General features: G+C 32.8%; 1 protein-coding gene across 1 annotated transcript in view; it reads left to right on the forward strand.

Annotated features, from left to right (window-relative positions):
- The window catches only part of akap9 (A kinase (PRKA) anchor protein 9), a 118,514-nt gene that overhangs the window by 82,741 nt on the left and 22,019 nt on the right, over nt 1-13,754 (forward strand). The window contains exons 28-36 of the mRNA XM_058753433.1: nt 857-1,009; nt 3,605-3,691; nt 7,035-7,396; nt 8,840-9,284; nt 10,423-10,563; nt 11,554-11,598; nt 11,681-11,827; nt 12,769-12,813; nt 12,893-13,027. Coding sequence (XP_058609416.1) covers nt 857-1,009; nt 3,605-3,691; nt 7,035-7,396; nt 8,840-9,284; nt 10,423-10,563; nt 11,554-11,598; nt 11,681-11,827; nt 12,769-12,813; nt 12,893-13,027 — 1,560 coding nt within the window. The remainder of the gene's footprint in view (nt 1-856; nt 1,010-3,604; nt 3,692-7,034; nt 7,397-8,839; nt 9,285-10,422; nt 10,564-11,553; nt 11,599-11,680; nt 11,828-12,768; nt 12,814-12,892; nt 13,028-13,754) is intronic.

A 13,754-nucleotide genomic window follows, 5' to 3' on the forward strand; every position in this document is an offset into this window, starting at 1 on the left:
TAACAGCGACTATTATGGGTAGTGTAGAGCATCACTGGAAAATCAGTTTCTGTGGATGTTTAAAAAAATAAATAAAACAATTTTTTTTCCATTTGAATTTTTTTCTGGATCTGTTAAAATTTTGTAAAATCTAAAGTATTTTAGATATAAAGTTTATCTACTTAACTGAAATTATGGTAATATATACAATTTAACATGAATTTAACGAAAAGAATATTAAACAAAAATATTTCCATTTTAATGGTTTAGTAAAGTTTAGTAATCAAAAAGCATGTCAGTAATCATAAATTACAATTTTACAAACGTATACAAATTCAGTTTTTTCTGTTTTAATTTTTCTGGATTCAGTTCTAATGTTTTAAAGTTTAATTTAGTAGAAATCAGAAAGCATATCTAATTAATTGAAATCACAAAACTTCTACAATTTAACAACAATTTATTAAAAGTAAGTCCCTATGAAATCTTTTTTTTTTTTTCAAAATTCTGTTTTACACCAAAAAGCCTGTCTAATCAATTAAATTCATAAATTTATTATCACTTTTTTTTTTTTTTTTACAATAATAGGGTCTTATGAAAAGGATTTTTTTTCCCAGAATTTTTTTGTTGTCTGTTTCTGGATGTATGATTTAATACAAATGTATTATCCAAAACAGTGGCAGTCAAATGAAGGCGTAAAACATTAGCAATTGAATTAATCTTTAAAAAAATGTAATAAAAAAATTTAACAATTACTTGGATTTAACAAAAATGTAATTTTTAGTAAACAAAGTTTTACTGTTGCAATGAAAGCATGGAAGAAAAAGTGATATTAGTAATTTTAAACATTGCAGCTGTGTAACGGTGTGTGTGTGTATAGATCGTGAATCTGGAGGAGCAGCTGGAGCAGTTCCGTGAGGAGCTGGAGAACAAGAGCGAGGAGGTGAATCAGCTCCACATGCAGCTGGAGATCCAGAGGAAGGAGATCAGCAGTCATCAGCAGGATCTGCAGGCGCAGGCCCGGCTCGCACAGGTGCGTCGCGTCGGCTCGGACCACGCCGCTCTCACCTCACACGAGATCCAGAGCCTTGCTGGGGTTGGCTATCATTTCAATTGATCAATTCCGATCCGTATCGATTCCAGTGTGGTATCAAACATATTTGTGACCCTGCAGCACAAAAGCAGGCGTATTTGTAGCAAACATTTTTCTTTTCTGCCAAAAATCATTAGGATATTAAGTAAAGATCATGTTCCATGAAATATATCACTACCGTAAATATATCAAAACTTCATTTTTGATTAGTAATATGCATTGCTAAGAACTTCATTCGGACAACTTTAAAGGTGATTTTCTCAATGTTTATATTTTTTTGCACCCTCAGATTCCACATTTATTATAAATATTATCCTAACAAACCGTACATCAATAGAAAGATTATTTATCTTATTTATGATAAATCTCGATTTCAAAAAATGTACCTTTATGACTGGTTTTGTGCTCCAGGGTCATATTTATTCGGTCTCTTTTTGCAAAACATTTAATTGCTGCTAAATACCATGAACTAAAAACAAAAATAAAACTGGACTCGATTAAGAGCTGTTTGTGTGCAAAACAGAGCGGCACGATTCTGGATACACTGAGACTTTTCTGTTTTTAATGGATGTTGTGTTTCTCTCACAATTCTGAAGAAAAAATATTAGACAACTAAACAGAATCTGTAATGATTCAACGACTCGCTCAAGATTGATTCATTACTGGATGAATCAGTGTTTTTGAATGAATCTGTTGAGTGAATGAATCAAAGACAAATGCATTTTTAACAGCCCCTTTTCGCCACCTAAAGATAAAGATGCACACACAGGAATTGATAGGCGGAATTGAATTTTTAATTTTACAAGTATCTGATTTCGGGATTGGAATTGATTTTTTTTAAACAGCGTTCCTGCTGTTGAACTGATAACGGCCCGTTCACATCAAGAACAATGACTGCAATGATATCGTTCCTCTGTCGTTATCATTATATTTGTGGTGTGGACTTGCTATAGAGTTACAGCGATTATTAAAACTATTATAGTTATCGTCCCTGCTGTGAACGGGCCTTGATGTTATTTAGATTTAGGTCAAACTGTATGTATTAACGTGCATTTATGATGTCTCTTTCAGAGCAAAGCCCATGTTTATTGCTAAATATTTTATATTTAGTGTTTTTATCTTGTTTTCCAGTACAAATATTTAATCATATATAAACAAAGATGCAAGCAAAATATTAAGCCTTGTTTTCTGACAAACAAATCAAAATTAAGTTTAAGTTTAAAACAAGAATAAATATCTGCTAACGGGGATCAGAAAAGTAAACTTCATTCAAAGAGAAAAGTAATTTTAGTTTTTTCAGATTTATTACTTTTTTTCTGAACCTGTTGGCAGATATTTATTCTTGTTATAAGCATAAACACATTTAACTTTTATATCAGAATACTTTGTATCTGATGCCATTTTGCCATTAATGCATCTTGATTTAGAGAAAATTAGATATTTGTGCTGGAAAACAAGACAAAAATACATGGTTAGAAAATCATTTTTGCAGTGCACATCTCATGCTGTCTGTCTGATATATATGTATATTTATATATATATATGTATGTATGTGTGTGAACAAGCTAATGTTTTATTGAAGTCAACATGAAACATTTGCAGTTTAAAAACAATTTACAAGAACAAATATCTGCCAGAAAAATCTACTTAATTTACAGGGAAAATGATTATTTTTCTAACCCCGCTGTCAGATATTTATAAACACAAATTTGCTTAATTTTAAAACATTTTCAGAAAACAAGACCTAATATATTAAGTCATTTTCCTTTACATATTTGAACAGGAAAATGGCAAATACGGAGTGAAAAAATAAAAAATAAAAATTTGCAGTGAAGGAAAAGGGATGAAAAAGAGTTGGAGCAAGTTTTACATTTTAATGACAGATTATGAAGACAATCATTTTTCTTTATAATAACATGCACTTATGAATCATTCACAACAAGACCTGAGACAGTAAATAGAAATGTGAGCCTGCAGTCATAAGCAGCATATATATATATATATATATTTGTAGCAATAGCCAACAATACATTTTTTGGGTCAAAATTATCAATTTTTCTTTTATGCCAAAAATCATTAGGATATTAAGTAAAGATCATGATCCATGAAGATATTTAGTAAATTTCTTACCATAAATATATCAAAACTTAGTAATATGCATTGCTAAGAACTTTATTTGGACAACTTTTAAAGGTGATTTTCTCAATATTTAGTTTTTTTGCTCCCTCAGATTTTCCAAATTTTCCAAATATTCTTCGATCCTAACAAACCACACATCAATTGAAACCTTATATATTCAGCTTTCAGATGATGCATAAATCTCAATTTCATAAAATTGACCCTTCTGACTGGTTTTGTGCTCCAGGGTCACATATTTCATGTTGACTTGAATATGAATCAGAGTGTGTGTGTCAAACAGAGATCATCTCGAACTTCATCTTAGCTAATCTTAGCTCCTGCCGCAGCCTAAATCGCCTCCCGACAGACAACACTGTCCTAAATTCAGAGTCATGTGATGATGTTTAACTCTTGAAGGTGTTGGAGGAGAAGGACAGGCAGATAGCCGTCCTTAACGAACAGCTCGCTAAACGTCAGCACGCGGGAACAGACCCTGAGAAAGAGGTAAAGACGTATGCATATGTGTGGAAACACAGCGACTGTCTGAGTGTGTCGCACACATATGCATATAGCAGCAGCCGTCAAACCCCCGTGTGTGTGTGTGTGTGTGTGTGTGTGTCGTCTGTCTGGTTTGGTGCATCTCATGTCTTTTGCCAGCTTGTGTTTGCATCTTATTTTTAGCAACAGTGAGTGACACAAACGGCGAAACGCATGAGCTTCTGTTTAAAGAGTGCGGAGAGTTCATTGCATGATAAAGAACTGATTGCATTCTTTAAACTGGATTTATTTGCTATTATTCAGAGCAAACAGGTTCATCCATCGTTTGATTGAATGGAAACGCCTGCCTCGGATCCTGTGGATTGATTCATTTGCTCATCTGCTCGTTGTTTTGATGTGGTTTGGTGTTTTACATTAACTCATCTCACACCCTGCTGGTGAAAGGGATAGTTTGACCAAAAAGGAAAGTTACTCACCCAAAACCCATGTTTTGATTGTGGAAAATGAAATGAGATGTTTAGCAGGATGTTCACGCTGCTCTTTTCCACACAGTGGAAGTGAAATGACATGACAGTGCCATAATATTATTATAAATACTGCATATAACTCATGCATCAGTGTTACATTAGTGTCATCTTTTTTTAATTAATATTTTGAATTTATTTTTATAGTTTCAATTTTCATTTTATTTTTAGTTACGGTAAATTTCATTTTTATATAGTTAAATAAGTTTTATTCATTTTATTTAAATTTTAGTTTACTTATTATAGTACATCAAGTTAAACTAAAGGAAAACGAGAAATTGTTGCCTTGGAAATTAGTGTAAATAAAATACCTTTTGATGTTTTTGTTTTATTTTAATTAACATTTATTTTAGGTAACAATGTAAACATTTAAGTTTTTAGTTGACTAATAACCCTGTCATGCTCTATATTTCAAAGTTAATTTAATTTTTTTTGTGTTAAAATATGTCTACAGATTTTATAAATTTTATTTCAGTTTTAGTTTGTTACTTTAGTGCATTAAATTAAATTCAAATGAGAAATGTTGCTTTAAAAAAGTTAATCTGACGATATTTTGCTTGTGTTATTGTGCTGGTAGTCTAGCTGATTTTGATATTCTTCATATTCAGTGTGGTGGTCAGTTCACAGCAGTGATAGAAATTCATCTTTTCCAATAAGTTTAAATTGATTTTAACCTTTTATGGTCATTTTCACAATTAAGCCATTTTTTCTAAAAGTGTGCATCATCATTGGAGTCAAATTCTTACATTTAATCAGTCAATTAGAATAATAAGACATTTGGGCTGTTATCAAGCAAATGAAATCAGTATCAACAAAATTCATCTTTGAATTTGCATTTAGATGCACTTACACCTGCTTAACGCAGGACATGAATGCATTTAACCTGCAGTTACACATGCATATGCAATGCTTTAATACTGTAAACATAAATCATACTGATATTTGAAATTATTTTTAAAAAATTAAAAGATACTTTGAATGTGAAACTACAATCGCCAGCAGGTGGCATCAAGTCACTGTTAATAAGTGAGTCACTGCGATTGAACCGAATCATTTAAACGGTTGATTCATTCAGGAGCGAAACGAACCGCCGTCATGTTGCTCAGAGACGCAAAACAGTGCTGTGGCTGTGTTTGGGATTATTTTTGTTGTCAAAATGGAGCGAAAACAGGAAATATGGCGTCTACAACTCAAGTCTCTTAATATTAACTTCTTGTTTATTGACCTGTTGTATAAAATCAATATCACATTTGTAATCATGCTGATTTTTGGAGGAAAAAACAGCACTGTTTGTGTGATATTAACTATATGAAATGATATAAAGTCGCCATATCTTGCATTTTGTTATGCATTTTAATAGACTGAATCAGCAGACCGTATCAGCACACAGAAGGCTTTATTTATTTATTTGTAGGTTTTAGTTGTATTTAATTACTGTCATGCTCTATATTTCAAGTCTTCAGTAGCTGCAGGTCACTGTGTGAAAGAGAGCAGCCAGTTTATTGTCTAATACATCTTTTTGTTCCCTGAAAAAGTCATACGGGTTGATGATGACAGATTATTTATATTTGCATAAAAGATTCCTTGAGGAATGTATTGCAGCACTGAGTCAGAAGGTGTTTTCACAGCTAAATGAAAGTGCCTCAGATTCCTAAATCGTACAGTCTCTTGTGGCGAGTGAGCACAGTTACGCACAAATCTGTTCAGCATTTTAAAGGAATGCATCGTCAAACATAGATATTTTGTCATCATTTACTCGCGCTCCTGTTGTTCCAACCTTATATTATTTTCTTTTTTTAATGAATTGCAAAGAATGTCTGAGCTTCTTTTTTTGCTATGATGAAAGTGTGTGTTTTATACTGCTGATACCATAATAATTCATATGAGTCGTGCTCTATATTCCTCTTGAAGTCATGTGATCAATGAACCGTGGACTCTTCAGTTATTCAGAGGAATGGAATATATAAATGAATATATGGAATATTTAATTAGTGATGCATCAATATTTCAGCAACCAAAAAGAATATTCACCATATTTTTCAATTTTATCCATAAACCACCTTTGTGCAGTACTTTGTTTGCCGAAATTTAAAAGAAATTGTTACATTTTCTTTTGATTACATTTTAAAGGGTTAATTAAATTGTTCAGATTCATAGGGCAATTTAATAATGTATTAATTATTAATAAATAATAAATGATTAAATTGTTAAAGGTTAAATAAAATTTATTAGACATGCTTTTTAATTATTAAAATGTAAATAAACCATTAAAAAGGAATTAAAAAAATGAAAATGTAAAAAAAGAATTTGGGATAAATATAATGCAATTTGGGGACAAAAAAAGAAAGTGTCATAAAATAAACACATGAGAATTTTTTGGGGGATGAAAAGTTTGTAAAAAAAAAAATGTCAGTGGGGCTCTAAAAATTTAATAATTTTTGTTACATTGTTAATAGTTTTTAATAAATGAATTCAGTTGCTTTTTGATTACTAAAATGTAATTTAGCCATTAAAAAGGAATCCAGAAAAAATCATAAATTCAATTTTGGTTTAAAAAAAAAATTAGTTTTGGTGCGTCACTACATTAAACATTGCTTTTTGGTTTTCTTTTTGAATCTTGTCAGTATAAAGTGATAAAATAAAGCCTTCAGCTTTGATTGCATGTGAAACAGCAGGTCAGACAAAACATCTTTATAAGATGATACAGGGTTGGAACAACATGCTAATTGATTTTCATTCTTGGGTGAACGATTGAAGAATGCTCTGAGATTAAACCCGAAGGGAGTGAGAGCGACTCTTCTCTGAGCTGATCTGTTGCTCTGCAGGCGGTGGAGGAGAAGGATGAGCTTCTCGGCGAGCTGGAGGCGCAGGTGGAGTGTCTGCGGAGCGAGCAGCAGCGTCTGAAGAGGAACAGCGAGGAGGAGGTGGAGCAGCTCAACGCCGTCATCGAGAAGCTGCAGCAGGAGCTGGCGCTCATCGAGCACAAGCAGCCGCAGGACGAGTACGACGAGATGAAGCAGAGGATGGAGGAGGCTCTGCGGGAGAAGACGGCCACGCTCGTGGTGCTGCAGGCCCAGGTCCAGGCGCTGGAGGAGAGCGCAGGGTCACAGGTCATGAGCTTGAGTCGCCGGGTGGAGGAGCTGGAGACCAGCGTGGAGGAGAGGGACTCGGAGCTGCGCGCGTGCAGGTCAGTGCTCATTACAGCAACCAAAACTGTGCTTGACGACCTTTTACTGTGACTAAGTTGAGATGACACTGTGGCTGTATCAGCATGCAGCATCATTGCTGAGAAGAGACTAAAATGTAGTTTAAAAAAATAAAACTGTAAATTCAAAATTTCTCCAGGGGAAAAAAAAAATCTCGATCTCTGTGAGTTTTTATGCTTGGGGTTGCCAGATGTGAAATGTAAATCCCCCTATTTAGTGAGTAAGTTGAGATGACACTGTGACTATATCAACATGCAATATTATTGCTGAGAAAAGACTTAAATTGTAGTTTAAAAAAAAAAAAACTAAAAAAAAAAAATTAAATTCATGCTTGGGGTTGCCAGATTTCAAGAGTTTAAAACCGTGATGAAAAATATTAGTTAACGGCCTTTTTATGACTAAAATGATATGAAAACGAGGCGACACAGACGTCATTAAACGCTAACTGTGACTATATCAACGTGCAGTATCACTGACGAAATGGACTAGACTAAAATTAAAAAGAGAAAAACAATTAAACAATTTAAAAAATCTCGATCTCTGCGAGTTTTCATGCTTGGGTTGCCAGATTGCCGGAGTGTAAGTCCCCCTATATACTGTTAATTTCATTAACGAAAACAATGATCAAAAATATACCTTGACGACTTTTTTCCATGACTAAGACGAGACGACTCTTGACATCATTAACTCTTGACTATATCAATAAGCAGTGTTGTTGATGAAAAATATGCAACTAAAATGTAGTTTAAAAATTTAAATCTCTCTGTATGCAAAATATCTCTGTATATATTCTTCTAAGTAAAAAGAGGGAAAAAATATGGACCTCCACCAGTGTTCACCAAAAATAAAATAAAAAAATTCAAAATTCCAAAATGTCTCTCTTTCTCTTTAAGAAAAAAGTAGAGAAAAAAATATAGACCTCCATGAGTTTTCATGGTTGCGGTTGCCAGATTTCACGTGTTTAAATCCCCCTGTCTAATGTAAATTTCCTTAGCAAAAATAATGACCAAAAATATATTTAACGACAACCGTTTTTTTCTAAGATGATACGGACATCATTAAACACATGCTGTGACTATATTGAGATGCAATATCATTGACAAAAAAAAAAAAAAAAAAGTATTTTGTCTATATCCAAAATGTCTCTGTATGTTTTCTTCAACAACAACAAAAAAAAAAGACGAGGAGAAAAATAGTCCTCCATGAGGTTTCATGCTTGCTTTTGCCAAATTCCTAGAGTATAAATCCCTCATTCAAATAAATGACAACAATGATCAATAATTGTGATTTACAACCAGTTTAACCATCACGCAGCATGGCTAAAATGTGGCTTAGTTTTAATTGACTAAAGACTTTGTCAACTAAAACCTGACTAACCCACAAACAAGACTAAGACTAAATTACAAAAATTCACACTAATGCAGGTTGAAGGTGGAACAAGTGCAAACGGAGGCCGACGCTCTGTGTGCTAAAGTGGCTCAGCTGGAGGATAATCTCAGGGAGAAGGTGGCCGCTGTTCTGGTCAGTCAAGCACAACTGGAAGCCATCCAGACGCAAACCAAAGAGCTCCGCGCTGAGGCCCACGCAGGAGAAGCCATGGGCCCCAGCGTGCAGCTGCGGTCACAGGGCCTCACGGCGCAGGACGGAGCCTCCACAGGGAAGAGGAGTCTGCTGACGGAGAAGCTGAAGGAGCTGGAGGAGGGTTTGAGCGGGATGCAGAAGGACCAGGAGCTGCAGAAGCAGCTGTTGAGCAGCTCTGAGGAGGAGGTGATGGAGTACGAGAGGAGGTTAGCCGTGATGATCGACCTACTGAACCAAATGAGAACCAGACCAACCCATCACAGACCGCCGCCGCCGCCGCCCGCTGAGGTGCGTCACTGTTAACTAGGGCAAACTCTGATTGTACTAGTGTGTGATTGCAGTTAAAATAACAGGCTCCAGGTTTGTTGTGTTAGTTTGTAGAGCTGCACAGCTGTTTATATATCAATATGACTGTATAGTGGTCAACCGATATATTGTCATGACCGATATTATCGGCCGATATTTGGCATTTTTTAATTATCAGCATCAGCCGATAAGTTTTTATATTTGGCCGATAAATGGGACTTTTATTTTGACAGCACCTAAAACACAGACGCTTCCTTTCATCATCATTATTATTAGTTTACTTTGTTTGGTTTAGTTTATTTTATATTCGCTTTTGTTTAACAGTTTTGTCAAATAATTGAATGGCGAATGCTATAATACGTTTTTCATATGTTGTCAGCATTGTTTCTTTAACATCTTTATTCATGAAAAATACTGTAATAGGATTACAAAATCAAGAAATTCCTATCTACAGTATAAATCTGTTTATTTTAGTTTTTTTTTTTTTTTAATCAAGTTCAAATAATTTTTTGAAATTGATTAGTTTTTATTCACGATTTATTTGTCGTTATTTTATTGAATATTATAGAAGATAAATATAAATTGCATTGCAAAAATTATGAATGTCATTTACTCTCTTTAAATAATAATTAAGTCATAAAGAAAATGTATTATTTACGTTTTTTATTTAAAACATTAAATAATCGTAATAATGTGATATCATATCGCTTTGTATCGGCATCGTCCATCAAAAAATCAATATTGGTCAGCCACAAAATATGACTTTAAAATAATAATTGTTTTTAGTATCATTATTTTAATTATTCTTATTTTTATTATTCTTTCTAAATAAAGTATGACACAAAATCTGAAATATTACTGTTGTAATATTTCACTGTATAATAAAAATATATATAATTTTTTAACAGTAAAATTACAATATTTATGGCGTTTTAATTTCTTTTATTTTTTGAAAGTTAAGAGCTTTTATTTTGGCGGAAAGCACTGTTAATGAACAGTGCCACACTTCACTCTGAAACACGCAGCGCACATATTTGTTTAATTAAATCACAGCCTTTGTGATTTTATAGCTCCACTAAGCCAAGTGATGATTTTGGTCTTATTTTGATTAATCGTGCAGCCCAGCTCAGTGTTTGAGTCCGGTGAGGGCGGTCAGTCGCTGTCAGAGCTGCTGCAGGAGGTCAAAGGTCAAGCTGCGTCCGCTAAAGAGGAGCTGAACTGCTACAGAGAACTGAGCCACAAGCTTCAGGAGGAGATCGAGGTACAAACGCCACGTCCAGCTCTTCTTACAGGACACACGAGTCCTCGCACACTCTGTCTGTATAGCGTGGAGGGGTTTGGTCGGTCCCTCCAGGAGCGGTGAGGTCATGAAGGAGGAAGCTGGATGGATGCTAGTGTTCCTGAACAGCAGAACTCATGAGAAGAGTAAAATTAGTCAAAACTTGAGTGGTTTCTGTCTGGGTGGATCAGTGTTATTATAGTATCATACTGTTATAGTTGTTATTAATAGTTTGGATTAGTTTTTATTTTATATTTTAGTTAAAGTTTTAGTAATTTCATTTTTTTTTGTCATATTTATTATTATTTTTAAAATGTCTTTATAGTTTGTATTCATTTTTATCTAAATTTTAGTACTCAAATTACTCAAAGTTAAAGTAAATGAAAACTAGACATTTTGCAACTCAAATTTAGGTGATATTTTATTTCAATAAATATTATAATACATTTTAAGTAGCTTTTTTATTGTTTTAGTTTCTAGCTAATTTTTGTTAATGTTTGTAGGGCTGCACAATTTTTATTTTTTATTATGATTATTATTATTGTGAAATAAAAAATAAGAAATGTTACTATTGCAGTATTTCACTGTAACGAAAGTTTATTTAGAAAAAATTAAAAGATGTTTATTTTATTTCAAGTAACAGAAATATTTTTATGATTTCGGTTTGTCGTATTTTTTTTTAAATGCCTATAGTTTGTATTCATTTTTATTTATAGTTTTTATTAATAGTTTGAATTAGTTTTTATTTTATATTTTAGTAATTTCATGTGTTTTTGTCATATTTATTATTATTTTTTAAAATGTCTTTATAATTTGTATTCATTTTTATTTCAATTTTAATTATTTTAGTACTTAAAGTTAAACTAAATGAAAATTAGACATTTTGTTTGTAGGGCTGCACAATTTTTATTTTTTATTATGATTATTATTGTGAAATAGAAAAATAAGGAATGTCTGCTGTTTGGTCCTCAGATGAAGGAGAGCACGATCACGCAGCTCCAGACGGCTCTCACTCAGGTAGAGAAGGAAACTTCAGCTCGTTACGCCACGCATTACCGCCGCTCAGCGCTGAACCTTCACTTCCTGTTCCTCCCCGCAGGTCTCCTCGAGCGCGCGTGAAGAAGACGCAGCCGAGACGGCTCGACTCCTCCAGGAGCTGCGGGAGGTCAGAGGTCAAGCGAGCAGCACGCAGCAGGAGCTGGAGAGCTGCAGGGGTCAGAGCGTCAGACTGCAGGAGCTGCTGCAGGTGTCTAGTGCCTCACTTCAGCTCTTCATCCCAATTAAAACCTAATCGCCATATTAGCAAATTGCAAAGGCTGCGATTTCATTAAGTAAATATATGCAGTTTTCCATCCAAATATAAGTTTGTTTCCATAATAAATATGTGTATATATAATAATATATCTATCTATCTATCTATCTAAATATATATATATATATATATATAGCATAAATTTCTTATTTATATGATTTATATCATAAATATAAATATATAAATTGCATAAATTTATTAAATATGTACATGTGTGTATGTATACGTATAAATATTCACAGTACACACATTATGGAAACACAAACTTTGATTTTTGGATGTGATTAATCGCGATTAATCAATTTGACAGCACTATATATCATATAATTTTTAGAATATTAATAATAAGTATTATATCTAAATTGATATGCAATTACAAAATTTAGGCAAAATACAAGCAAGCACAGGAAATGTGATTTTATTTTAAATCTTTTTTTTTTTGTTTACTAAAATCTTATTTTAAGTTGCAGAAGCAAATTTTATCGTTTTTTTTTTTTTTAAATAGTTTAAACATTACTTTTATATGTTCTGTTTTCTTTTTAATATAATTTTTTTTGTGTATTTCTTTTGTGTGGGTTTCGTCATTTTTATTTTATTTTTGTGTGTGTGTTAATTTCACGTATGTACATCACGTTAAACTAAACTAAATTTAGGAATGTTGCCTTGGCAACTAAATGATATAAAATAAAAAAATTTAAAAAAAAATTCTAAGAAAGGAATTTTTATTGTTTTAGTTTTAATTATTATTATCAGAAATTATTTCAGTAATTATTAGTTATTTCAGAATTTTCAATTTTTGTCAGAAAAATCACAATTGGATTTCCCTCTAAAGGGTGCAGTTTTAGTCTGAGAGCTGTTTGTTGTTGTTTGTGCAGGAGAGAGAGATGAGCATCGCTCTGCTGAAGGATCAGCTGCACCGGGTGAGTCTCCTCCGCCGGATCTCCACACGTCTGATGGGACGCTCGCTGTGACCTTTAACCTCTGCTGCTTTCTCCGCAGGCGTCTCAGGAGGGCGATCAGTCCACGGCGGAGCTGCTGCAGGAGCTGCAGGAGGTCAAAGGTGAAGCGGCCGCCACCAGAGAGGATCTGAGGAGCTTCCGGGAGCACAACCTCAAACTGCAGGAGGAGATCGAGGTACTTCCTGTCAACTTCTAGCTTAGCTTCCTGTCTGCTTCCCCCTAGTGCTTGATGAAGGAACCACAAGAGGTTCATGTGATTTGTTATAGATTTTCCAAATATTTTACATAAAAGTATAAAATTAAAATAGTCAAAACATGGGTATAAATGTTCAGGAACCCGTGTTTAGTTGACCTGAAACTTTAGAGTTTGTTGTTGAATTTTGTGAATTTTATTTTTCTGAATTTAAGAAGAAAGTTTAAATCTCTATACATTTTAATGGATTTTTAATTATTTATTTATTTTAAATTTACATTAATTATATAGTTAACTTTACTAAGTATTTTATTTTAATTAATCACATTAATTTAATTTTACATTCTTATTAATTCATGATTTAGTTTTATTTTGTTTTCATTTTAAAATAATGTAAAATTTACATTTTTATGATTTAATTACTTTTTGTTAGTGTCTTTTTCCATAGGTTTGGGTTATTTATTTTAATGTACTTTTTAATTATTTAATTAATTTTAGAGTGCATTTTATTTGGAATGTTTTTTATTTTTATAATTAATTTTATTTTCCATTTTTGTTTTATTTATTTTTATTAAATGTTTTATTTAAATTTTCTGTTTAATTTTTAATTTGTTATTTATTATTATAATAATAAATAATATTCTTAATGCAATTTATCATATAAATGTTTTATTATATTATTTATGTTATTTATTATATTATTTATTAA

Source organism: Onychostoma macrolepis, chromosome 19 (assembly GCF_012432095.1).
Source record: "Onychostoma macrolepis isolate SWU-2019 chromosome 19, ASM1243209v1, whole genome shotgun sequence".
Lineage (NCBI taxonomy): Eukaryota > Metazoa > Chordata > Actinopteri > Cypriniformes > Cyprinidae > Onychostoma > Onychostoma macrolepis.